The sequence below is a fragment of the Strix uralensis genome, chromosome Z, assembly GCF_047716275.1.
Source record: "Strix uralensis isolate ZFMK-TIS-50842 chromosome Z, bStrUra1, whole genome shotgun sequence".
NCBI lineage: Eukaryota > Metazoa > Chordata > Aves > Strigiformes > Strigidae > Strix > Strix uralensis.
Genome location: NC_134012.1, coordinates 12,799,677 through 12,825,242, shown reverse-complemented (window position 1 = coordinate 12,825,242; position 25,566 = coordinate 12,799,677). Strand labels below are relative to the sequence as shown.

The 25,566-nt window shown below is 36.7% G+C and overlaps 2 protein-coding genes across 7 annotated transcripts in view; one reads left to right on the top strand and one right to left on the bottom strand.

Annotated features, from left to right (window-relative positions):
* The window catches only part of SGTB (small glutamine rich tetratricopeptide repeat co-chaperone beta), a 25,325-nt gene extending 7,624 nt beyond the window's left edge, over window positions 1-17,701 (top strand). For 2 of the 3 annotated variants that reach the window (XM_074855058.1, XM_074855059.1), the window contains exons 4-11: window positions 693-762; window positions 4,984-5,083; window positions 7,929-8,033; window positions 10,857-10,995; window positions 11,082-11,144; window positions 12,408-12,445; window positions 12,593-12,775; window positions 14,219-17,701. In XM_074855058.1, coding sequence (XP_074711159.1) covers window positions 693-762; window positions 4,984-5,083; window positions 7,929-8,033; window positions 10,857-10,995; window positions 11,082-11,144; window positions 12,408-12,445; window positions 12,593-12,775; window positions 14,219-14,330 — 810 coding nt within the window. In that variant the 3' untranslated portion in view covers window positions 14,331-17,701. The remainder of the gene's footprint in view (window positions 1-692; window positions 763-4,983; window positions 5,084-7,928; window positions 8,034-10,856; window positions 10,996-11,081; window positions 11,145-12,407; window positions 12,446-12,592; window positions 12,776-14,218) is intronic. The other variant, XM_074855060.1, reaches the window with a different exon arrangement.
* The window catches only part of TRAPPC13 (trafficking protein particle complex subunit 13), a 27,443-nt gene continuing 17,858 nt past the window's right edge, over window positions 15,982-25,566 (bottom strand). For 2 of the 4 annotated variants that reach the window (XM_074855053.1, XM_074855055.1), the window contains 5 exons: window positions 24,849-24,982; window positions 23,475-23,673; window positions 20,299-20,399; window positions 19,263-19,413; window positions 15,982-19,169 (listed from right to left, as the gene is read on the bottom strand). In XM_074855053.1, the coding sequence (XP_074711154.1) occupies window positions 19,065-19,169; window positions 19,263-19,413; window positions 20,299-20,399; window positions 23,475-23,673; window positions 24,849-24,982 (690 nt within the window). In that variant the 3' untranslated portion in view covers window positions 15,982-19,064. The remainder of the gene's footprint in view (window positions 19,170-19,262; window positions 19,414-20,298; window positions 20,400-23,474; window positions 23,674-24,848; window positions 24,983-25,566) is intronic. The other 2 variants (XM_074855054.1, XM_074855056.1) reach the window with 1 other exon arrangement.

Below are 25,566 nucleotides of genomic sequence, written 5' to 3'. Positions count from 1 at the left end.
GTGCTGTATAGGTCAAAATGATGTGGAAACTTAAGGAAAATATGGAAAAAGTGAAATTTCCATAAAAGCTAGCAGAATGAGAATCTTTGGGGACAGTGGGAGGAATTAATTTCAGCTAGACAATTCCATGTAGAAAATTACTAAACAGTGGATGTGGATGTCTCATTCTCACTTGACAGATTTTATCCTTCAGTTAAGCATTTTGCAATTCCCAGAAATAAATGTCTGTGAAGTGCTTGAGGTCATTCGTAGTTTGCTGATGCTTCTCACTCCCTTCCGGAAATAATTTAGTTGTTCAGTTTTAAAAACATCTCCATGAACACTAACCTTAAAATGGGAACTTCTAAACTGTGTATTAATAATATGTGTTATCTGGGATCCCCAGTACAGGACACTAGGATGGCAAATAGGAGAGTGAGAAGTAAGAAAACCAAGACTGTAGATACATATCAGCTCTCTTCCCCTTGACTTCTTTAAAATGTGTGGTGAGCCATAAGGTTTTTTTAGTAGTAGAAAGCAAGCTATCTTTCTCTTCTAAGGATGTTTTAGTGATGTTTAGTTCTTTCATACTTCCTGTGCACTACAGAAAATCTGGTTGCTTGTTGATACAATGCTGCCCAGGATGAAAAAAGTTTTTAATAATATCAGGGCTTATATTTTAGTGAAAAAAATCTTGGTTTGTTTACATACAGAATGACATGCTGCCTCTCTCAGATTCTTTACCAGAGGATGTTGAAAAGGCTGACCAACTGAAGGATGAAGGTTTGTAATAAACATAGGAATAAACATCTTATGCTTTATTAAGATTTTTGGGTTATTGTAGATAATGATAGTAGAGCAGCTGGGCAACACGCACCCTGCACAAAAATTTAAGCTTATATTCTCTGTTGCTTGGTATGTTGTAAGAAGGCTAAGTGATTGGGCACCTCAATATGAGAGGGATATCAAGGTGCTGGAGCAAGTGCAGAGGAGGGCAACGAAGCTGGTGAAGGGCCTGGAGAACAAATCCTATGAGGAGCGATTGAAGGAGCTGGGACTGTTTAGCTTGAGAAAGAGAAGGCTGAGGGGAGACCTCATCACTCTCTACAACTACCTGAAAGGACATTGTAGAGAGATTGGTGCTGGTCTCTTTTCACAGGTGATTAGTGACAGAACAAGGGGGAAGGGCTTGAAACTCCAACACAGGAGGTTTAGACTGGACATTAGGAAAAAAATTTTCACAGAAAGAGTGGTCAGACAGTGGAATAGGCTGCCCAGGGAGGTGGTGGAGTCACCATCCCTGGATGTGTTTAAGGGTCGTTTAGATGAGATGCTGGGGGATATGGTGTAGGGGAGAACTTTGTAGAGTAGGGCTGATGGTTGGACTCGATGATCCCAAGGGTCTTTTCCAACCTGAATGATTCTATGATCTGGGGTTTAAGAAAATATAGTCTATTCTCTCCCTTGCTTGGGAGATTGCTTAAAAACTAAGGGATAACATGTAAAGTTCTGGGCGACGTTCCTGACTAGTAGAAGCTTAAAAAAGAATGAATCAGTATATTACAGATTTCTTTCTTTGTCCATGGAATTGTTATACAAGTTTCTACTTTATATTGAAATGGTTATGTGATGCCAATGATTATGTGCTAGCTGATTTCTAAAACATTGCTAAAAAGCTGACCCAGCTGAAGCCAACAGAAAAATTCTTGTGAACCTCCTAGGGTCAGTATTTCACATATGTGAAATAATTTGTGTGCTCTATAAAAACTGCAGAAAAGCCAGTTGTTTATTTTCCCTTTGGTAGATATTACAGCTGTTATGTGAGGAAAAGCAACTGTACCATAGAAGTCTTCACTAATGCTAGCCAGGAACCTATTTTATTTCCCCCAAAAAAGGAGGGGGAAAAAAAGGCATGTAGCACTGATAACTGATATGAATTGTTATCAGGTGGATTGATGCTTTATAAATCACATTTTTTTGACCTGTTGGGTTTTCAGATATTTGAGTTTTACAGAAAAAATAAGTTAAGTTTCTAATTGCAAGGCAGATGTAATCCTCTCAAAAACTTTAGGATAATGGTGTGGAAAAAGTTCTACTGTTTTTGAGATTGAGTTCCATGTCTGTCTTATCTTAAAACTGGTCATCTGTAGTCATGAAGGCAGTCCATTACTGGCACTGAAAGTAAGTTTTCCTCGTTAAAGTTGCTCATTAGCTCTTTAATTCTAAGGATAAGAGCTAACAAGGTTAGGTCATAAGTGAAAATTTGTTTGTAAGTTGTAACATACCTGCTGTGCATGCTGGCTTTTCATTTTGCTGTCTGTTACTGCCAGCTCATGGGAATTGAGGAGTACCTGAAGCACTCAATATGGTTATTGGACTGTAGGGGAAATTCAGCACTTTCCAGGTGTGGCTGTTAAAGCAATGCCTGTGTGAAATGTGGGACTTCAGTCTTGTCATCTGTCAGCCCACAGGGATTTGTGAAATAGACTGAGGAAGTGAAATTAGTGTGCTTGGTGTTAGTCTTTGTGTGGTGCTACTAAAGCAATTCTGTGTCTCTACTGAAAAAAATTGAAAGGGTCTAAACTTTGACAAAGGGCCATTTAAAGTGCCAGCTATCAGAGGCATTAGGAAGCAGTTTGGACCTGCTTGAAATGTCACTGTTTAATTTCCCATAATGAAATTAAAACTCCCTGCCCTGTTTTCTAATGCTGCTCTGTCATATTAATCCTCCTCTTTTTCACACATGTATTATCTATCACCACTATCATGTTTTTCAGTTATGAGTATTTTCTGCTCTGAGTTAGGGAGATAAATTATATACCTTGGGGAAGTCCATCTGACCCATATCTTCTATAATATTGTAATTCTATAAATCTGTCATTTCCTCATTTCTATCTGTATGTCCTTACCAGTGGAATAACTTCCCTCACCTTTGTGGCCACCAGCCTGCTCCTCCTCTGCTCTCAAACTAGCCCTAATACCTGTAAAAATTGGCTAATGAATGGTAAAACAAAATCAGATATCTGAGTTTTCTTTCTTGGTTGTTATAAAACCAGGAAGTAATACACCGTCCAGACTAGCAAATAGTTGAATTTACTTGCCTACCCTTGTGTATCACTTGACACTTTGGCTTAATGTAAACTATGTAAGAGCACAGATTATGTGCAGGTTTGTATAGTGTAATAGTGGCTTGATCCTAAAAAGATCTGGATATTACCACGATATAAATCATAACAATAGGTACTATTTTTGTTATAGAGGACACACAATTTAAAAGTATAGCCATTTTTGGGTCTTTTTTTGTCTTATGAATTTTTGTGTGATGTTATAATAAAATATTACTGTTGCTCTTCCTTTTATCCTGCATTGCTTAATCTCAGCAGGAATAGTAGGTCTAGCTATTTTTCTGTTTTCCTTTAGCCAATTTTGAGGTGGAGAGAGAGAGCAAGAAAGGTAACCACTGATACTTGCTCCAACTTAGCCCTGTACCCCCGGTCATCTTTAGTTCAGAGCAGTATCAGAAATTCCGACTTTGATAGTCATTGATGGCAGTTTTGTTTTAGAGAAATGTTAACTGCTGCAATCTTGTTGAGTGCAGCTAACTTGCAAGTCTTTTATCTGACAACAGGATTTAGTGTATAGATCTTTACCTTAGATCAAAGGGAGATGTGTAGATGGTGGGCATGTAGAACTGAGACAGATGTGGTTACATTCTCTGTATGTTTTGAAGGTATACATGCTATTATAGTTGCAGTTTGCCTTCTCACTGGCAGGGATTGCTGACTATAGTTACAGTCTAGTGTATCACTATTGGGAAGAGATAATTTTGTACTACCTTGATGATACTTAGTTACTTAAATCTGCTTTTGTTTATCAAGCTCTGCATGTTCACAAATAAATGCGAGTATAGTTGTTTTTAATTAGTACAAGCACCTAGGACTGCTTGCTCCACAGTCTTTTGCTTTCTATCAGAGATAAAATGTTGCACTGACTGAACTTTTCCAGCCTTTGCTTACCAGTTATCTGTAGTAACCTACTGATGTATCCCTTCTCTTGCTTAGTTTGAGAGAGGATTGAAATATTTTGCCAAAATACAAGGAAGTCAGTGGAAGTCTATAATTTTCTTGACAATTTCTTGACATTTCTGTGAAACCAAGGCTTCTGTAGGATCTAGCAGGCCAAAGATCCATAGTCGCAGGACCAGGGAAAACCTTAAGCTTGGGCACACTACTACTCTGTCATCAGGAAAGAAAGAAACTACCAGGACTGCTCTCGGTTGGAGAGGAAAGTATGTGTAAGATATCTTTTGTTTTGAAAGACCTTACTTCTGAATTTTCTTTCCATAGAAAAGTTATATTTTTCTATTTTTTCACTGGACTTAAAAAATATAAAACTTTGTAATAGAGTAGAAGTTCTGAGCTTTGTTGGTGAGATATGTTACCTCTGAATCATTTTAGATTGCCTGTGCTATACATACTTTTCATTATCTTAATTAATGAATTATGTGGCATCACAGAAGTTGGGCTTATGTGCTTAGTTTTGCTTTTATTTGATTTTCCATGTTATATGGATAGTTACAAGCAAGTTGTTGGGACATGTGAGAAAATGAGACCAAAAAGGAATTAACATACAGCCTATTGAATTATGCAGCTTGCAAAGATAGTTAAAACTGATGAATCTATATTAGAGTCGAACTGGAATTACGATTACACTTCTCAACAAAGTGATCTTTGCTTAACAGCAGAAACTAGCTGGAAGGTGCAAAATAGCAAGATGAGAAGGGGAAGGTTTATGTGTTGGACTACGATGTAGATAATAAACTTTACAGACATAGCAGATATTTTTATTTGCATTATTCTGTGCCAATTCTATTTAAAAGAATGTATCTCAAAAAAGTGCAATCATAACTACCTTATGTAGATGCTATAATGTGGCTGCTCTATTTCTTTCATACATAGCACGGTATCTTTTAACTACTTAGGAGCTTTTTAAAATTTATTTCAGGTAATAATCATATGAAAGAAGAAAATTATGGTGCCGCAGTGGATTGTTATACTAGGGCTATAGAACTGGATCCAAACAATGCGGTCTATTACTGCAACAGGTAAAAACAAAATAGTACACATTTTTCATTCCTGAACTTCATTAACATTATTTCAAAGATAAATTGTGAAGTAGATCAAAACAACACGAGGCTAGAAAAAACCCACTATACAGAAATTTATATTAAATTTTTAAAAGCTCTAGAGCGAAAGTCAGTTAAAGGTGTAACATGGGCTTTAAAATTACGTGTAACACTTGAGATGAGGTTTTTGTGAGTTATGTAGTGTATATTAAATCATAACATAGGTTGTGATTCCCAGTCTGTTGAGAGTGGAAAGATTTTTTTTTTTCTGCTGTTCTATTGACTCATCTGCCATCTCCATCTCCCCTACTATTGACTTTCTCTGGAAAAAATATCATCAATGTGGGAAGACTATTTCTGAGATTTCAAGCATTGTATAAATACTCAGCATTTTTATGCATGACCTGTTGAAAAATAACAAGGATGTTGTAGTTTCATTGTATAATGTAGTCTTCACCATAGACATAGTGACATGGGAGAAGATGAATCATAGAATAGTTTGGGTTGGAATGGACCTTAAAGACCATCTAGTTCCAGCCCCGCTGCCATGGGCAGGGACACCTTCCACTAGACCAGGTTGCTCAAAGCCCCGTCCAACCTGGCCTCGAACACTTCCAGGGAGGGGGCAGCCACAGCTTCTCTGGGCAACCTGTTCCAGTGTCTCACCACCCTCACAGTGAAGAATTTCTTCCTTATATCTAATCTAAACCTGCCCTCTGTCAGTTTAAAACTGTTACCCTTTCTTCTATCCCTGCGCTCCCTGATAAAGAGTCCCTCCCCATCTTTCCTATAGGCCCCCTTTTAAGTATTGAAAGGCCACTCTAAGGTCTACCTGGAGTTTTCTCTTTTCTAGGCTAACAACCCCAACTCTCTCAGCCTTCTTCATAGCAGAGGTGTTCCATCCCTCTGATCATTTTTGTGGCCTCCTCTGGACCTGCTCCAACAGGTCCATGTCTTTCCTGTGCTGAGAAATCCAGAGCTGGATGCAGTACTCCAGGTCGGGTCTGACCAGAGTGGAGTAGAGGGGAAGAATGAAGTCTGGAAGTGCATGTTAACCCAGTAGCATAAGTATGCTCTTTCAGAATACTGCCTAGAAGACCTGCATAACAGTAAAGGCACTATAGTTCATAAGCCCTACTGGAACTAGCCTGCCTCTAGTGCCACTCCACTCTACACTCTTCAGTGCCTCCATTACCAGGAGAATACATTAAGGATATATACAAGGGCTTGTGGCACTGTAACCACTGGATTTTTCTATTTTTGGAGCTGTGCTTCCATTACTCCAGAGTTTAGTTTGTGATAAATACAAGTGAAAGATTGTGTTTTGTGGCAAGCATAAGGAAAAAGGAAATGTGCAGTTTACTAATATTTTACCTCTTTACGACAGCAGTCAAAGTGTAAATTGTCTATTTTCCTTGAGAAAACTGATCCCATAAGTGATTTTAGGTGTAAAGTTGAAATATAAGACCAGATACAAAAGCCTCCCCAAATCACTGAAAGTTTCCTCAGTAGAATAGGGTTTAAGCACCAAATCTGTGACTGGCAAGAGTAGAAATAATTCACTCTGTGTGGTACGTCGTCATATATCACATCTGTGAGAACCAAAATGAATCTCGATGTCAGTAAGCACAGTATTGTATGAAGATACTTAAAAGAAGACAGGCAGTTGCTTGGAGTTCTGTGAGTGATGTGGTATTTGAATAAATATAGGGCCTTACTCTATCTTTCTTAAGTAGTTTGGGAGCAATGGAAACATACTGCCTTCAACAGTATTGCTTTTTATTCACAGCAGTGAGAAAAAGAGCTGAGATGCCCTTGAAGTTTTACCTGGCCATATAAATTATTTGTAAACATGGAAAAAACACTTTCTTTTCAAACACATGAGAGACTAAGCATTGTCCTCAGCTTTTATGCATATATTTTCACTGGCACATGTGAACTCGGACAAATGTTAAGCAGCCTAAATATTTAAAATATATAAGTAGTCCCATTCAGAAGATACTTTAATCAGAGTCAGAAAAACCATGCAATTTGGAGGTTATCACAGGAGAAGAGATTGAATATAGTGATGATTGTAGCATTTAGCATTCCTAATAAAAAAGAAGAACGCTTTATGCAATGGAAAGATCGTCATATCTAGTTTTTTAATCAAAGAAGAATGAGTTAGAGTGTTTTGAGACCTTTCAGACTGGGGAAGTTTTGATTATTAATCTGTTCTGATGTCCCTTTTAATTTGGGCAAGTCTTTAATCTTATTGTATAAATGCCTGCAACATTTAGTATTTCTCTAGTATAGAGATGCAATTGTAATTTAGTAATTCAGAGATATTGAGAAATGTTATCCCGATTTACTTGCAAGCATGAGTTGCCTGCTAAAAAACTGAGCAGGGAAAAAATCACAGCATTCCATTGAATGGCAGTAAAATTGTACTTCTTGCTGGAAAATGCCAATTGTATAAAATACTTCTGCTTAAACAATGATTTTATGTAAACTACTACTTGAGAGTTTCAATTCTTGTAATAGGTTTTATGATGTATTTTGTGCACAGTTCCTTAGAATTATTTATCCTTTGTGTCCTCAAAGGTGAGTGTGTGTTCTCCAAAGCCCTAGTCTAGCAATGCACTTAATAAGCACATACTTAATTCAGAACATTTGCTTGTCCTACTTAACTGAGGAAAGCTGAGGCATTGCCTAAATAGTGAATGAAAAGTCAGTAAGATTAGACAAGTCTAGAGTTAGTCATGGACATGTGAATATCTAAGGTTGGGTTCTCTTCTTCTATTGTTTTTTTGACAAAGCTCTCTCCCTCCCATCTTTCTTTTAGGGCTGCTGCTCAAAGTAAGCTCAACAACTACAGGGAAGCAATAAAGGATTGTGAGAGAGCTATAGCAATAGATCCAAAGTACAGCAAAGCGTATGGGAGAATGGGGTAAGCTAATACAAATCTGAGTAAACACTGAAGACCCAAGTGTAAATTACCATAGATTTTCTGAAATAAGTGGATCTGAGATTCTTCTTCTGAAAGTGTAGCAGTTTTCTGAAGATGACCCTATCAGGCAGTCAGCTTTAAGATTTATACATGCGGTTGATCTCAGCATTTTCATATCAGATTTCATCGGTTTGCATTTTTTTTTCTTTCAGTTTATCAACCTTGCAAATTTAGTTTAGAAAGTCATGATGTGTTTTTTCTACCTCCTACCTACTTATGAGTAATCAAAATTCTGCACTTGGAACAGTGAATCTGTTAATGATGCTGTAAAGAGAACAGAATCCTAAAAGTATTGGGGCTTCACACCAGCAGGAATAGAGGCTTAATTTTTCTGTTCAATAGCTCTTTGGAAACAGATATTTTAGCAAGACTAAGCTACGTCCCTTTGGTAGTTTTTTTCAGTCGTGCCTGAGAGATTAACAGTATAGCTTCTTTAGGTGGTGGGTCTGATTAAATGCTGTCTGAAAAGAATGTCAGGAATGTTGTGAATTGGGGTATATACTTGAGTGAAGGGCCATTCTTCCAAGATATGTAGCTTTGCATTTTCAATAATCAAATGTATTGTGGGTGTGGGCTGAATGCTGTGTAAGGCTTTTGAGGTTATATATATACTAGTAAATTAAAAAATACTTGGGACTATTCATTGGGTCAACTGGCACAAAATGACCCATGTCCATGTTACTAAAACCTAGTTTGCAGTCTGGAGTGGCCACATTCAAATTGCCTGTTGCTAAATTGAGTTGGCCTGTGTTAAAATCTGAACCATGCCCCAAAATTGTCTGGGATAATGCTTGTTGGCCTGGGACAAAACCATGCCAGGGGGCATTTATTTCAGATCAAAGATGATGGAATTCTACCACTTGAAAACTTTCCATGGTACAATTTGTTTTACTAACAAAAGCGTAGCCTGAATGGCTTTTGAGATGATTAATTAACTTTGAAATTTTAAGGACTGTTTTGTCCTATTTAATTCTCTTCAGATAGTTTCTTCATAAGCACAACCTGAGATCCCCTGATTTCAGTGAGATAGAGGGAAGCTACAGACCGATTTAATTGGAAATTGGAGGTTATTTTAGAGTTTTGGGTTAAGACCAGTGTGCCTTTTGATATACAATGTAAGAGGGATCATTCTTGAGCAATCAAGCTTCTCTTTGTTTGATTGGTTGTTTTGATAGAGGATAGATTTTGACCTACAAGCCAGTGCTTAACTCAGCAGATGGATATAACACATTGGCCATAGGCTGAATGAGGAAACAGTACTTGTTTAGTAATAACTGAAAAAAACAAGTGCAGAAACCAGAGTCTCAACAAAAAGTCCGTATGAGAAAGCTGTGTTTTCTGACTTCGTTATGCAGGCATATCAGTTTTTCTTAGGATTTGCCAGAAACTCCATATAAGATCACAGAAATATGCAGAGATGGGAGCCATGTAGATAGCTAAAAGTGATACTTCCAGCACGACCCTGAGAGAGCACTTGTCTGGGTCAGAATTGTGAGCAAGGAAACCATTGTCCGCTGTTCTGACTTGTACTGTGTTCCAAGAAGCAGAATTTTACATACTTTCTCTGTAAAAAAACACGATTGCATCACAGAAATATCAGATTGCATTTCTTGTCTGGTCAGAAACTATTCTGGCAAGTTAATGGGCAAAAAGGGAGAATTGTTTTTTGGGAGTAACTGTGTTAAACAGAGAGGACACATTAATGTTGCATGGGTTCCTCCAAGAGCATTACTGGAAACTCCTGGAGTTTCATACTGTTACTGAGTTCATCACCACTGACAGTAATGACTACAGCCAATTTATCTGAGCTCTTTGCCCTGGTATAAAAGACTAAGGTCTGTTAGTAGGCCTTAGCACAGCCTTATCAACCAGTCTGTGTAGCTCAGCACATACCAAAGGGGGACTGGAGTACTAAATAGCTGAATATGGGTTACACAACAGTGTGGAAAAGATCAGTTTAGTTTTGTGGTCAGTATAAATTGAAAATGCAGTAGAAGATAGAATTGAAACTGCAACCAGATGGACTTCTGGAATAGTCCAAAGAAAGATGATGTTTTAAATGTAGTAGCTAATCGAATTTGAAAACAAATACTATTTCAAAAGTAGTAGATCTGTTCTGTGCTCTCCTGTGCTGGAGAAGAATCTTTTTCAAAACATTAAGTAGACTTCCCTGATACAATGGTTTCTTAGAGCATCTTAATGATGCCACTACTATCCTGTATAACCCATTTGTCAAGCTGTTGAATTAGAGGATGCAAAATGAGAAACTTCCACTGATCTTAAGACAAAAATCTATTATGCTGAAACTTGTGGTTCCAGTATTTGGTTTCCTGAAGCTGCAGAATCCACGTTAAGAGTATCTTCTCCCTACTTACCTATGTACCCTTCTGAATAATCGCTTGGATCAAAAGGACTGGAGGAAACACTTAGAGGAATTCCTGAGCTTATGCAAAAAGTTACAGATGCTGGATCCAGCTTGTGTTCTTAAATACAGGCTAAATCACTTGATGATGCCAAGGAGTTTTTTCATGAAACTTGCATATATATGGAACAGACAATGCAAGATGAGTTCTTGAGGGATCATCTCTTCTGCAAAAACAAGTGCTTACACTAAGCAGTAGTAGCACAATAGCAAAACTTGCTTTAACTTAGTGCCCAAGCTGAAAATTAGTTGTGAGATACTGATTCAGAACACAAAATGTATCATTATTATCTTTTGATGGTCATTTATGTTCTACCCAAGATTTCTTTATTTCACATTAGGTTGGCTCTGACCTCAGTGAATAAATACGAAGAAGCAGTTACCAGTTACCAAAAAGCACTGGATCTTGATCCAGAGAATGACTCTTATAAGTCAAATTTGAAAATAGCAGAACAGAAACTAAGAGACATGTCCAGTCCTGTAAGTTAGCTCTGTATCTATTTATTTACAATAGTTTTAACTGGGATTTTATAGGTAAGCCTATCTTTAATTGTAATTTGTTTTAGACTGGAACTGGACTGAGTTTTGACATGGCAAGCTTGATAAACAATCCTGCTTTCATTAGTATGGTGAGTATATTTCAAGCTTTACATTATACTGTTTTTAAAACTTAAGTTTTAAGAACAACTCTTTGTTTAATAACACAAGCAATTCTAATGCTTATTATAATGGAAATGGTTTCATTACACTGAACTTAAACTTTTCTAAGTCATTTTACACTCAAAACAAGAAGTGAAGCATAAATCTCCTATAATGCCCATCTTCCACTTGATTCTATCTTACTTATGAACAGCAATGTACGCAGATTAGCTATGCTGTTCTTAAGAGATGGTGTGATAGTAAAACACTTGTCAACAGCATGGTGAAAATTTATTTTCTATTTTCCACATAGCAGTTAACAACAATGAATACAAACAAATCACCTCTTAAGTGAATAGTAGTTGATTCAGATGCAGTCTACCAAACACTAAAATAACTACTTGGGGAGAACTACCCAAGAGATCTTTCTGTTCTTACACTTTCAAATTATCCCTGACATCCTTAAGTGTGCAAAACTTCACGAGAGGTGCTAACAGTGAATATAAATATGTATATATAGTTCATTCCTTTACTTCCAGTACAACAGCAAATTGTGGTTTTGTCCCTCAGTAATTTTTTCTCCATGCATGGCTTTCTTAGCTAAATGGTATTAATTAACTTTGAAGAATGGAATTTGGATTAAAAAATGCAAAAAAACCTGTACTTCCTTTGAGAAGAAAATACTTATTTCCTTTAAAACTTTACTGCCTTTCCGGTAGCTTCATTGGAACAGGACATTTCAACCAGTGCTTCCGTATAGAAATGCACAGCACACAAGAGAGATCGATACATCTGGTCTGATACTATGGTCCAAATAATAGAGACGGTAGGCAAGGAAGAAGTGAGCGAGTTCTCCGATGGCATTACTGATTAAAAAGGACTGGAACTCTGTGTACCACTTCAGTGGCCACATGACTTACTCAGTCTGCATCTGTTTAGAGTCAAAAGATGTACTCTTCAATATGGGAAAGGGTTTTTTGCGTCATTTCCAGAAGATGCCTGGTCAAGTGGATAGAACACAGGGCATTCAGCCAGGAACAAATGAATTATTTTCCTGTGGTGTAGTTTTTCTTTTGAAGGAAAAAAATTGACTCACTGTCTGACCTTGAGAATTACTTCTAGCCTCCATTTTTGGGCCCCTAACCTACATCACAGTTGTTACTGATGAAAGAAAGAAAAAAAAATCCTGTATTACCCAATGATACCTCAGTAGAAAATGTGTTGTAATTTCAGCTATATATTGTCTATTCTAGGCAGCAAGTTTAATGCAGAATCCTCAAGTTCAACAATTGTAAGTATTAAAATGGAGTACCATTAAAACAAATGTCTTTAGGGGTTTGAATTAGTAAGAGAAAAGGAGGATAGTACTGTATTCCTGAAAATGTAATTTATTTTTGCTTACTGTAAACAAAACTACTGCAGATTCTTTCTCTTGCAGCTTATTTCCTCCCAGCAATTCAAAAAAAGAACTACGGTTTATTGCTTACTATAAAGGTCCCTGCATACCCCAATGCCAACGCTGTGCTAACTATTTCAGGATGTCAGGGATGATGTCAAACGCCATTGGTGGCCCTGCTGCGGGTGTTGGTGGCCTGTCAGATTTGTCCAGTCTGATCCATGCGTAAGTAAGAATTGCATAGTTTTAACTGCTACATTTGTAGAAGCATCATTGTGCAACATCTATTTAAAAGGGCTAGTGTCAAGACAATTATACTGTGGCCTGTCTCCATTGTATGCCTGATTATTATTAAAACTGAGAACTTGAAGACTTATTTTCTACTATCTTGTTTGTTTGCTTTGTACATTTCCATCAATTGGAATGACTGAATTGTGTGCTCAGTTTCACTTTGTGGTTCTCATACACTCTTCTTGCTAAATGCCACTTACTAAAAATGCTTCTTTAAATCTTTTAAGTACTCCTACATGTGCTTTCAAATCGTGTTGATAAGCTTACTACCTGATATCCCAGACACTAGTTAGAAAAGTTACAGATTTACTTAGCACAGGTTGCAACAAGTTTTGCTCTGGCATCCCTCCATTTACACTAGGAAGGCTTCAGCGAACTCGGTATAACGAGGAGTAGCTTTTACAAAAACCAAGACCCAAGTCTTTTATAGTATAATAACAATAATCATCTGGAAGAGCCTACACAAAAATGTCATTTGCTTATATGGCAAGACCTCTTAAAGGGCATACCATTTTACTTTATTTCAGCATTCTAGCCTGTTTCAAACTATTTTTAAGTTTTGCTCCTTCAGGACAAAAGTAATTTATAATTCACATCATAGACAGGAATGTGCTCCCACAAAATCAAGGGCTGGTTTCACAAAAAACACGTATTTCACCTAGATCTATGAAAATCGTGGCTTTCTTTCAACCTGCACTGTAGTTTGAAGGAGTCTTGGTAATTTGCTACTTGGGCAAAATGACGAAGTTACAGAGAAGCCATAGTAGTATGTTTTACTTACTTGCTTTTTTTAGTAAACCAGTGTTATATTTATCTTTTACATGGAATTGTCACCTATTAATCTAACTCTTAAGCTACAACTGATATGGAGATGGATCTGTCATTACTTCAGCCATACAAGACAAAAGGTGTAATTGTATGCTTGATTTCTACTAATAACATCTTGCTCACAAGTTGGCAGCCACACACTGTATTTCTGGAAAAACTAATATAAGGTTGCACTTCAACTATAAAAGTAGTTATCTTAAACAACTAGAATGGATCCTCTCAAAAAAGAAAGGAGCAAATCACTGGAGCAGATTTGTTGCTAAATTCTAGTTTTACCAAGTTAAGGTAGTACTTTTTTGTCCATGTTATCGAGTAGAAGTAAGAGTCCTAAAGAACAAAAATGAAGCTCTGATGAAAATCCTCTTTGGAGACGCTTTAGATAAAGTCATAATACTACAAATACCTTGATTAAGACTATGCAGGAAGTTATTTTTAGTCTTAACTTCCATATAATGCACCTTTCAGTTGTACTGGGATATCCTGTTTCCTTACAAATGCTGCCTGTCAGTTTTTTCACTTGTTGATTTTACTTAAAACTGTTCAACACAGGGGGCAGCAGTTTGCACAACAGATACAGCAGCAGAATCCAGAGCTCATAGAGCAACTGAGAAATCATGTCCGGAGCAGATCTTTCAGTGGCAGCACTGAAGAGCATTCCTGACTTAAAGGAGGTGTGTGAATTGGAATGGTATATAACCCCAAAATGCATACCATAGTTAGTAGCAAAAGCACCATTGTAACTCTTCTGCTTAAATAGAAGACAGAAAATTCTTTGTGTGTGTTGGCAAACTAGAATAAATCTGTTAAACAGATCTATCGCACATAACTTGGAACATATCGTTTATGTATAGTTACTCCTCTGAAAATTAATACACTAAATAGGTGGTTTATTGAAATCCCTACGTACAAGTAATTTTCAGTATGTGCATTAGATTGATCTCCAGGGCTACTGAATGCAGAGTTTTGTAGGGGGCTGATCTTGCATAACAGCTTAATTCTAAAATGCTAGTGTAAACGGCACGTTATTCTTATGGTGAAGTTCATTATGGCTGTACTCCCTGTCAAATATTGAAACACTAGGCCCATCTGATGTGCCCTTTTATAATGAACATAAATCAGTGTTGGGACTATAGAGTGTACTTAAAACGAATGCTTGGGAAGTCTGTTTCTTCAAGCTTGTGGAGGGGCTGTCATTAGTAACATGAAATATTTTTCAACTTCATTGAGCAGGAGGGAAGGAGATGATTGCATATGAAGGGAGTACCACAAAATGTAGAGAAAGAGAAGACACTAATCCTGAGTAAAATGATACACAGAATCCAAAATGGAACTTGGCTTGGGAAAGAGTATTAAGAAGTTTTAGGCTTTTCTACTGCCATGTACATCCTCAAATCATGATGGTAGCCCTGGAGGTCAGCATTATGGCACTATTTTCCTAGGCATGGCAAACTGTATTACATTCCATATGTATGCGGTATTTAACATAAGCTTTAAATTCTTAATTGTAATAAGCTAAAACTAGTCCTGTGACTGTACAAATAACTAGTACTGAAAATTTATCAAAAAATAATTGCCTTAGAAGGATTCTCTTTCTATTCTTGCGTGGTAAATCACTGGCTTAAACAATTAAAGATTTTTTTTTTTTAAGTTTCATTACACATACCTATCTTAAGTGATGATTATATGACCAAGTTAAAGATTCTTCCACTCTGTAGTATTTCTGTTCCTACCCTGGCTTTTCTAGCTCAGTGAATCTTACTCTTTCAGAGACCACTGCTTTTCTGTATTATGATGTTAACTTTTTTTTACTCTGCTTACTGTTCACACTGCTTTCTGGTACAAGGTACTTTTGTTTTTACTTTAGAGAGGTTCTCAATACTCACACTTTCCTCTTTGTGTATCAAAAACTGATTTGAGGAGCCTGCTTTGATTCCTAAGACAGAGTGATTTCTGCTGGCCAGTTAGACTTGAGAAGGTATGTAGAGGGAAGTATGTGGAGGAGTAACAGTAGACTCCCAAATGGAGAAATACACAGGAACTCCTGGATTCCAGACATCATATCTGATTCATCTTGCAGTCAAAAAAGAACACCTCAAGTAGAAGCAAATGCAAAATTTGGGGCTAAGTCATGTACTGACTCTAACAAATGCCAGTTGTGCATTTATTGTATGAGTCTTCCCCTACTAAAATGGGGGGGAAAAATGCAGCTGGATCCAAGGAGAAATTAAAATTGGAGAAACCACAAAAATAGGAAATCCATATTACCATCTGTTGAATAAAGAGGTAAAGTTTAATAGAGCAACTTACACAACTTTAAGACATTTCATACTTTATTCAATAGAGCTTGCATATATACACAGCATTAAAATGCTTTTTTAGAATTCTCTATGTAAGTTGCTGTAGCTGCTTTTCTGAGGCTGTAACAATAAGCTTTACATTAAATACATTTCCAAGTAACAGGTACTCACTTAACATCTGATGACAAAGAAGAAAATCCCTAATAGGATTTTTTTTCAGAAGTAGTTCAGATCCTGAATCTAGTCCATTCAAGAAAACTGCCACTTAAGTTCAGTTACATTTAATAGGACAGGATACCATTTACAAGAAAGATCAATGGAGGCCGTAGGTGGGCTACAACTACTGTACATTGCTTGGAATAGCATGTTGTTTCAGGAGAGAAGCATTGCTCCTAGCATATCTCCTGTTAAACTTCACAGTTCCTCTTAGTTTTCTCTTTCAAATTTTCAACTGTTCAGAGTGAATTTTACTAACTTTGATAAGGGGAACCAATAAATCCAGAGTGGACTGGACAGCACTGAAGTAACTTTCATACTCAATTTATCCTTTGTGACAGCAACCTTCATGCAGTCACCTTTCTACTTTAGGACAAGAGTGTCAAGAACCTCTTGAGAGTTCCTTAAGAACTACAAAATACGGGAATATTCAAAGACTGGCTGTAGAAGTTGTACTGTGAAGTACAAGCCCTATAGTTTACTGGATTTATGGAAGAACTATCCCCAAGGTTAATGAAATGAAACATTGGTTAGTTACCTGAAAACTACTCTTGAAATCATCTTATAGAGTGGTAACTTTTATTTCACATACTACAGTACTGTCGTGTTTAGGTTTTACTCCAGTACAAAAATATGTAACCAGAATATTTATTAAAATGCTGATGGCATCAGCTAACCCTTTAGGAATGTGCTATGACTGGCACAATACTTAACTTGTAAACATTCTTTGTTTCTTGTATATTAACATAAAGGGCTTTATAGCCTAACTAAAAAAACAGTGAAATCAATAATAGGAGCTGTCATTACATGCTTTTCCATTGAAATCAGGAACAGAGGGATCGTTTATGCTAAAGTCTATCTTGCCTTGAATAGGCTAGATTGTTTCAGTGTCATGCAATATGTCTTAATCACAGGGTGAGGACAGAATCTTTTCCTGTGTAATAACTGCACTTTATTTTGCACTAAAATTTTTCATCCTGCTAGATCAAGTGATAAACTATAATCCCTGTAAATACTGCTTTAATTTAAGGTCAACTGCAGTTTATCATTCAACTGAGCAAATATGCATTTAACACCAAATTGGTTTCATATCATTACTGTTCCATCAGCATATAAATGTGATAATTGTTAGAGAAGAAAATGTTTTGCACTCAAATTGTAAACTCCTGTAACCTGCTTGCATGGAATTATGTTCTTCTAACTATGCCTGATCACAAAGACACAATGAAATATTCAGCTTAGAAATTTTAGTTGCCCTTTTGGTTTTGTAACAAGTACAAAGAAAATCACTCATGCATACTGAGAAAGAACTAAATGTGCAGCTTTGGATTCATACACTGTTTCAGGGCCACAGAAAGTCATACTGGCAAAATGCAGCTTGTCTACCATTTCTGTATCTCTCCTACCTCTTATTATCATATGGTGACATCTCCTTCAACTTGGTTACGTCTCCTTCAACTTGTGTCAGTTTAACTTGAAAATACATTATAAATAAAGTTATTTACATTTTTTGTCTGGATAGTTGTGGTTTTACTGTTTTAGTTTGTTGATGCATCTACAGTAACAGGTAAATTGTATTCTTTAAAATACTTGTTTATGTTGGTTGCTCTGCATTTTATTAGATGTGCAGGATATAGTTTTAATTTTTTTTTTCCTGTATGGACTCATTCCCTCAATTTAGTAAGCCAGTCCTAAATTTATCCACTATTTTAAAATTGAATTCTACACTTAAAGATTTTATACACAGGAAAACCTTAAGTAAAATACTGTGCAACAAAGGTTGCACAGTGCCAATATGGTAGCTGAGAAATATGACAAGCCACTGCATAGAATCTTTAACACTAGTTTAACTAGTTCAGTTTAACTAGTGTTAAACTAGGAAAGGCAGTCACCATTTTATGTATTGGCTACCTTTGGGTGACCTTAGCTATTTCAGCCAAAAACATTTCCATGTTTTGTCAAAACAAAGCTAGGGAAAAGTACATTTCAGTGCTTAACCAAGTTCAGAATTCCTTCCTGCATATGCTTTGGAGGACTTAATTTTGGGCAGCCATGCAGGGTTCTTCTCGTTTTCCTAAAAAACTAAAATGCCTCTGGGATGGGAAGAATAATTTGCACCGCCTCAGTTTAACAATAAAAAATGCCTGTGTTCCGCTATTTTAGCTTTCAGTTCCCTACTAATTGAGAATTAACATGCCTGTTCACAGCATGCCCTGTATTGCAGGGACGCACAGCTTTGCACAAGACTGCAGCTAATTGGGACAGATTTGCTGTATTACTCCTTTCCAAAGACTGAGCCACAACCAGCACATTCTTTGGCTGATACTCTGCCTTCTAGCTGCTAGCACCTCAACCGTGCCAGCTGCACTCTTAACTCATGCCTTTATCAGGCTCCAGTTCTTAGGGCTATGCATGCACCATTCAAATACACTGCCACATGAGGTGGCACAAAATATTTCTTTTAGGGGTTTGGATTCCAGGAACTTGTCTGTAAAAGGCAAGTTTCTTGGAACTGAAGCAATTTTGTCAGAACCACAATTTAAAAAATGTTTAAATATTTTTTGTTATTTTAATTATTTTTTAAATAAGTATGAAGTGCTATTTCATACAATCTCACCCCCTTGCCCCGAAGTAATGTTAATGTAATATAATTTGCTAGAGTGACACTTTTTTCCAAAGGCTTTATTTTCAGTAAATGCATATGCATGTTTTTAAGATTTTAAAGCATTCAAAAATGGTCAGAGAAATTAAATAAGCAGCTACATTTATAGATATATAGGGATTTGGTTTTGTTTGTACACACTTTAATATGATTTGGCTACAAAAACATCAAGAAGTTGGTCCAAAAAAAAAAAGCCCAGCAGAAATACAGAATTTTTTCTTCAGCTTTGTTTGACTTCTGAAGAAACTACACAGACTTGTGCAATATCATCATACTCATATGTTCTCTTCAGAAACGTGTCTGTAAGTCTTAAGCCAGAGACACTCTAGAAACAGAAAATATTCATAAGAGTTATTAGAAAGAATTACAAAGCTTATAAACCAGCTATTTTATAACAAACTATGCTATAAAGACTTACTTGCAATCCCTGCACTGAAGACAACAATGTAAGTGCAAGATGGAGGGATGAACTTGGGTGTAGCTTTCCAAGTTGCCTTCCTGAAACTCCACACCAGTGGATGGAATTAGTATTGCACATTTCTAAAACCAGATCCATAGTCCTTTCACTGCTAAAGGAAATTGAAAAAAAGAATAAACCCGTGGGCTTTTTTTAAGCATTCAAGGACTGCAGACATGTAAAAGCTTGATTACTTTATTATTCAGGTTACTATTAATCAAGCATTTATAAATAAGTGCAAGGTGGCAAACAAGATCTACTGTGATGTGCAGTAATTCAGTTGCATATAGCTTTGTCCAACACAAGCATCCTGTCACGGGTTTAGCAATACTGGGTAGCAGAATACTGCTCAGATTTTGGATGGAATACAAGATTTTCATGAGAAGTATCTGTAGACTAGATACATGCTTTAGTCCCTGGATTCAACTTCTATTCATACTTTATTTAAGTGTCACTCTTGCAACCCTTTTATAAAGGGCTACCACAGATCCTAGGGTAAACACAAATCAAGTCAAAACATGGATAAAGATGTACAAAGACTATGGTGACAATGTTTAGCCGGCATTCCAGCAGTGGTGCAGAACTAGAGGTAAAATCAGACTGGATATAAATGGCATTGTTTATTCTGATACAACTGATTGTAGTTTAAAAAATCCTATATACACACTCATTCTATTACAAGATTAAGTAAGAACTAAGACGATTTGTGATTTAAGTTTGGGGTGCAATCTTACATGATACTGCAGCCAGTTCCATGGAATACCACTACAAGTTTTTGGCAATCTTCTAGTTCAAATAGTATTAACAGATCATGATGGAAGCTTTTTTCTTTCTTTGGGTTTTTTAAAATCCAAAAGATGTATTTCAAGTAGTTTCATGTTGCTACAACTCAGTGAAGATCAGGTTTGAGTTGTTTCAGGAGAAAATATTGAAAAATGAAACAAAGCAACAACTTACCCACTCAGGAAAAAGCACAAGAATCACATGATATCATTACCTGCAATTTGTTATTTTACATGTAATGTCAAAAGGTTCTTCCAAGTTTACAGTGTCTGGTATTGTCTCCAAAGAAAGCCTTACATCGCCATAACCAGGAGCCTGAGAAGGTACAAGAAGGTATATTCTCAGATGCTGAATAGTAAAGCTGAAGTTTTTACTACTCAGGTTGTCATTTACTGCAACAAGCTTTGAATAAGAGGAATTTGAAGAAAAAAGACTGACTCTTCATGCTTTTGATTTGTACCCAAATCACAGCAGTGCTCCATCTGCTAGTGATGACCACCTTCTTGATAGGTTTAACAATTCATTACACAAGGATGATCTTTATTACTAAGTTTTTCAGGTATTTCACGTCTTTAGAGAATACTGATACACAGTTCCTGAGAAGATCAGCTTTATTCTAAGACACCTCTGCTAGGCAGGTAACAGATATACTATGGACAATGTAAGTACAGATTTTCTGCATAAACCCACCACTACTCCACATCCAAAGTAATAAGAGATTGTTCGTTCTCCTTGCCATTTCAGTCTTCCAAGCCTCTGCCAAAATAATTAATTGCCACCAGTTAAAAAGGCACATGATATAAACACTTGTCAACTATCCAGTTCGGTCAAGAGCCAAACACACTTTCATATGGTCTACTAACAAATCTATGATAAATATCCTAGTTACTACCAACCAGGGCTGACTCAAGACGGTAACCTGCAGAAAAAAAGCTTTACATTTTGAAACCCCACAAATAACAGATTGTAAAGAAAAAACAAGGGAAAAGTTTGTCCTGTCTGATAAGGCTTAGTTGTTACACAGGTTCTAATTCTGCTGATAGAAGGATGCTGTAGTAAGTTACATTTACAGCTTAAAAGATATTCCCAAAGAGGCCTAGAAAGCCAGTGACTGACAGGTTGGGATGAGCCTTTAGTCATATACAGTTCATTACAGACTGAAGACAAATGACATTTTAAAAAGCATATTAAATTGGACATTAGAGTGACCAAAGAGACTTCAGACCAGTCGAGCAATGTAAGTTTGGAACCTTTCGAGAAAGAGAAGTAATTATCCAGCACTGGAAGAGGGCATACATTTTTGGCTGTATTAGGTGACGGGAAGGAATCTACTGGAAAAATTAAGCCCAGTTCCCTGGACAACAGGTAGTTTGCCATAACATTAGACTCCTCTTTTAAGAGAAATACATAAACCCCGAACAGTAAAAGCAGTATTTTCTAGAATAAGCTTAGCAGCAATTGACCAAATCAAGGCAGGATCAGGGCAGATGAGAAGGCCTAAACCAGTAGATACATACCTGTTGGCCTTAATGAGATACCTGCAAGAACTGATGGTAAAGGCCTTACAGTAACACCAAAAGAAGGAACGTAGTTTTCATCTAAAAATGAGATAATGGCTCAGAGTATGGAATCAGCTGGACATTCCTTGCTTGTGCTACTCAAGAATAATGTTCTTTAACTTTGGACTGGTTCTAGTCCAGTCCTGGATTGAATGCCTGTAAGCAGGTGGAACACCCTTGGCATACTGTGGACATTCATCTGTTTGGTTTAATGTCACCCCAAAAAAATGTAGTTGTGAATTCCAAGACCACTCCACAAAACAACCCAAATTATGGCATGTGAGGGTGATCCAGGGATACTTGTTTCAAAAGTGCATTCCTGATCTGAAAAACAATGACAGAGGGGCACAGTACAGGTAAAATTCTGGGCCTGTGGGGGAAACAATGATTATAGGGCTAGTAAATGGATTAGGAGGAAAATGATGGAAGGTAAAAAAAGCCTAGAAATGAAATAATCTGGTAGCACTTAAAAGACAAGAAGATGAAAAGGAGCTGCACTGCAACTCAAAGGGGAAAAAACCCCAAAAACTGTTTGCTGCTTTTCCAAAGACAGATGTTGCTCAAAGCACACAAAATAGCTCATGTTTCTCTGTTAATCACTAGCACAAAACAATGATGGTGACAAAAACTAATCCTGAAGTGTGGAGGTGTGTTAATCACCACTGTGTTTCAAGTGCAATTCTCAAAGGTTCAACAAGAAGGGATGCAGAGAGAATACTGATTTAGGGAGGGGAAAAAAAAAAGCTGTCTTTAAAGAGAAATTATAGGAAAGGTCAGTTGAGACAGTTTATTAGTTAAAAAACAAGCAATAAGTTTCCAAGTAACAGGAGTAACTATGTTTAGAAAAAAGGGCAGTTTCTAATTTAGTGGGTTTATACAGTAACTAAACACTTCAATTAAAAACAAAGAGAATGTTTTGGTGACTTAGCTGTGAATTTCCAGGATTTAAGTTTGCTTGCCTACTTCCAAGTCAATGTGAGTTACCTACAGAATTGCTCAATTTACTACAAGGTGGGAGCAGAGGGAGAGACAGAGGCGGAAACCCCATTACAAGCTTTGTAAACTCAGACTCAAACTAAGGTTCAATCATCAAAGCTTTTTCACTTCTCTCCCATATTACACCATCCTCAATTCAAAAGATGCAAGTCAGATTTACGCATTAGAGTGAACAGGCTGTGCAGCTAACTTAAGCAAGCTAGTAATTACAACTTAAAATTCATGAAAGATTTCTAAATCAACCAGAACAGATTAAATCAAAATTGTGAACATGAAAGATAAATAGTATTATCCTATACATAAAAATTATCACTCAAAGCTAAAATGTCTGGATGAATTAGGGAGCAGACTTCTGTGCCAACAGTTGGCATACTTAAAGGAGTTCTTGTGTCAGTGCTTTTCACTTTGTTGCCAAATGGCATCCAAGAAGTTAGTTTTATTCTAACCAAAGTATTTTGCTAGATAGGTTACTTGATTCTGGCAATTCAAGTGCACAATCCATTAAGTTATGTTGTTCAGTGCTGTGAAAAAAAGAAAGAGGCATGTTATGTGCCAGAAAACAAATCCTCGAGAAAACAAAAACTAGCCATTCACATGGCCAAAAGGAACAAGAACGCTTTTGTTCAGCTACAGTCCCTTGGAATAGTGTTTTTTCCACACTTCACTGACCAAATGTATTAAATAACTTTCTCAAATATGTATAGAAACATGCGAATTCAGAATGAGGTCCCAGAAGTAAGCAGCTTGAACTTCTCCTTCAAGTCATTATTAAATTGTTCGCTGAGTTGCCCTAAAAATGGATGCTAAGTTAAGTTGATGCTTAAGTTAAACTTACCATTCTTTGGAGCTGGCTAGTTTGCAGCCTTCCTCGTTCACCCAGATTAGTTTTCCATACAATGTCCAGTTTACCAATCACTGTTACACCTTTTATTACTCCAGCTTTCTCTGCAAATTCTTGCTTTGGTTTTAGGCAGTATAAGTATTGACGTGTATCCATAGGTTGTAAATAAGTCCTTGAGCCAAAAGTTGACTCACTAAGAGAAAAAAACATTGGGCTTTAACTGAAACAGCTATTTTTAAGAAGACTTAAGAACCCAACCTTTTTTCCCATCCCTCACCAGTCTTAATTTGTGTGAGTAATTTGTGAGTGTATTTTATTCATGGCAAAACACATAGAATATTTTTGTGTTTTCACAACAGAAAACAATCTAGAATTTATGTAGCATCAAGGACCAAGGGGAAAAAAAGTCCAATTCATCTGAGTCAGAGACAACTGAGGTGGAAATCCACTTTGCTACATTATAATTTATTATCTGTCATCTTAGCATTTAGACAACAGCGCTGGCAATTTTACTTCTGCTATTTGATTCCCTCCCAGTAAATCTCAGCGTCAGGAGCCTAAGATTCCTGCTCAGCACAAGAACCATCACAGTGGATGCAGACACATTTTGTAAGAACAGTGCTTCACTACACTGCAGGTGAACTCTTCAACAGGCAAGGAGAAGACAGAATTTTTACTTCAGCCTGCAGAAGCACCCAAACATCACCTCTTCCAAAAACCCAAGCAACCACAAAGCACAAACAGCCAAAGTTAACTTCCACCCACATATCACAAGCTTTTGTATCCACAACAGTTTACTGAACACAACAGACAATTCTTCCCGTATTTGGTGTTTTACTAATTGACACTAAATGACATTTAATTTATTTCAGTGTGTCAAGTTTTTATAGTCTAAGATCCTAAAAGGGTATTCCACTGATTTGCCTTGACTTCTGCCTTGCTAAATCTTGATTAGAACAATTTAAAAGATACCAGTCTACTAGAAGAAAGCAAGGACAAGTCAAATGGGTCCTGTAAGGCTAAACGTACATACACAGCTCAAGTCAGAACCAGATGTGGGCAAAATTTTATATAGGATATACTGAAAAAGTAGTATGTTTTCATGTTACCATGTCATTCACGTTACAGATTATTTGAGGATTAAGATGGGGATTTCTCTGCTGGGAAGAATTACAAAGCTTTAAGAAGTGTTTCTATACAAAGAAAACTGTAACAGCTTTTCCAGGTGAATACATAAGAAGAATTTGACTTTTTAATCAAGCAAGTAAGTACAATCCTTCCATTACAGACAACTGACTGTAACACTTATATCTCATGAAATCATAATACAAAGAGTTTCAAAGCCAAATATCCTGAATCTCAACATACCTTTCCCCTGCTGTGTCAACTGTGTTCAGTTCTGCAACATTGTACATCATAGATGGCTCTAAAGAAACCTTCTCCATAAACATTGGAGAGGTAGTGATATTCTGAATCTGAGCTTCCAGAAACACTTCATCTGTCTGAAAAAAACCAGAAGTTCATGAAAATGTAATTAGTGTTATTAAACAGCAGACAGTTCCTCTTGTTAAAAAAAAAAAACAAAACAAAAAATGAAAACATAAAGTCACATGTGTTTAGTTCATGCCTGCAAATCAAATTAATTAATGCAAGAAAAAACCTTAATCCCAGTAACAATAGAGGCAAAAGTGTTAGTCAACAGGTATCTTGCCAAACAATGGATGTGGGATAAATTTGCTATGTTCTAGCTATTGCTTATTTGTAATGCATCAGATCACCGCTTCCCAAGACTTTCATCAACTCAACAGCAACTCAAGTTTTAATCCAAATTATGAAAAAAGAAAAAGCAGAATAAATGGTAAGGAATTGCAGTGCACAACAACATGCCATGTCAGATTACTAGTGCATCAAGCTGTATAAAAAAATTAAAATAAGTATGTGTGTTTAACTGAAGTAAGATAGTTCAGGTACATGCTCTGAGATTTTATTATTACTATGAAACATTGAACTAGCTAAAAATCGAAAACCAGCCTCTTCTCTCACTCAGCTGCATCATGCCAATGGTTACCAATATTATATGCATCCA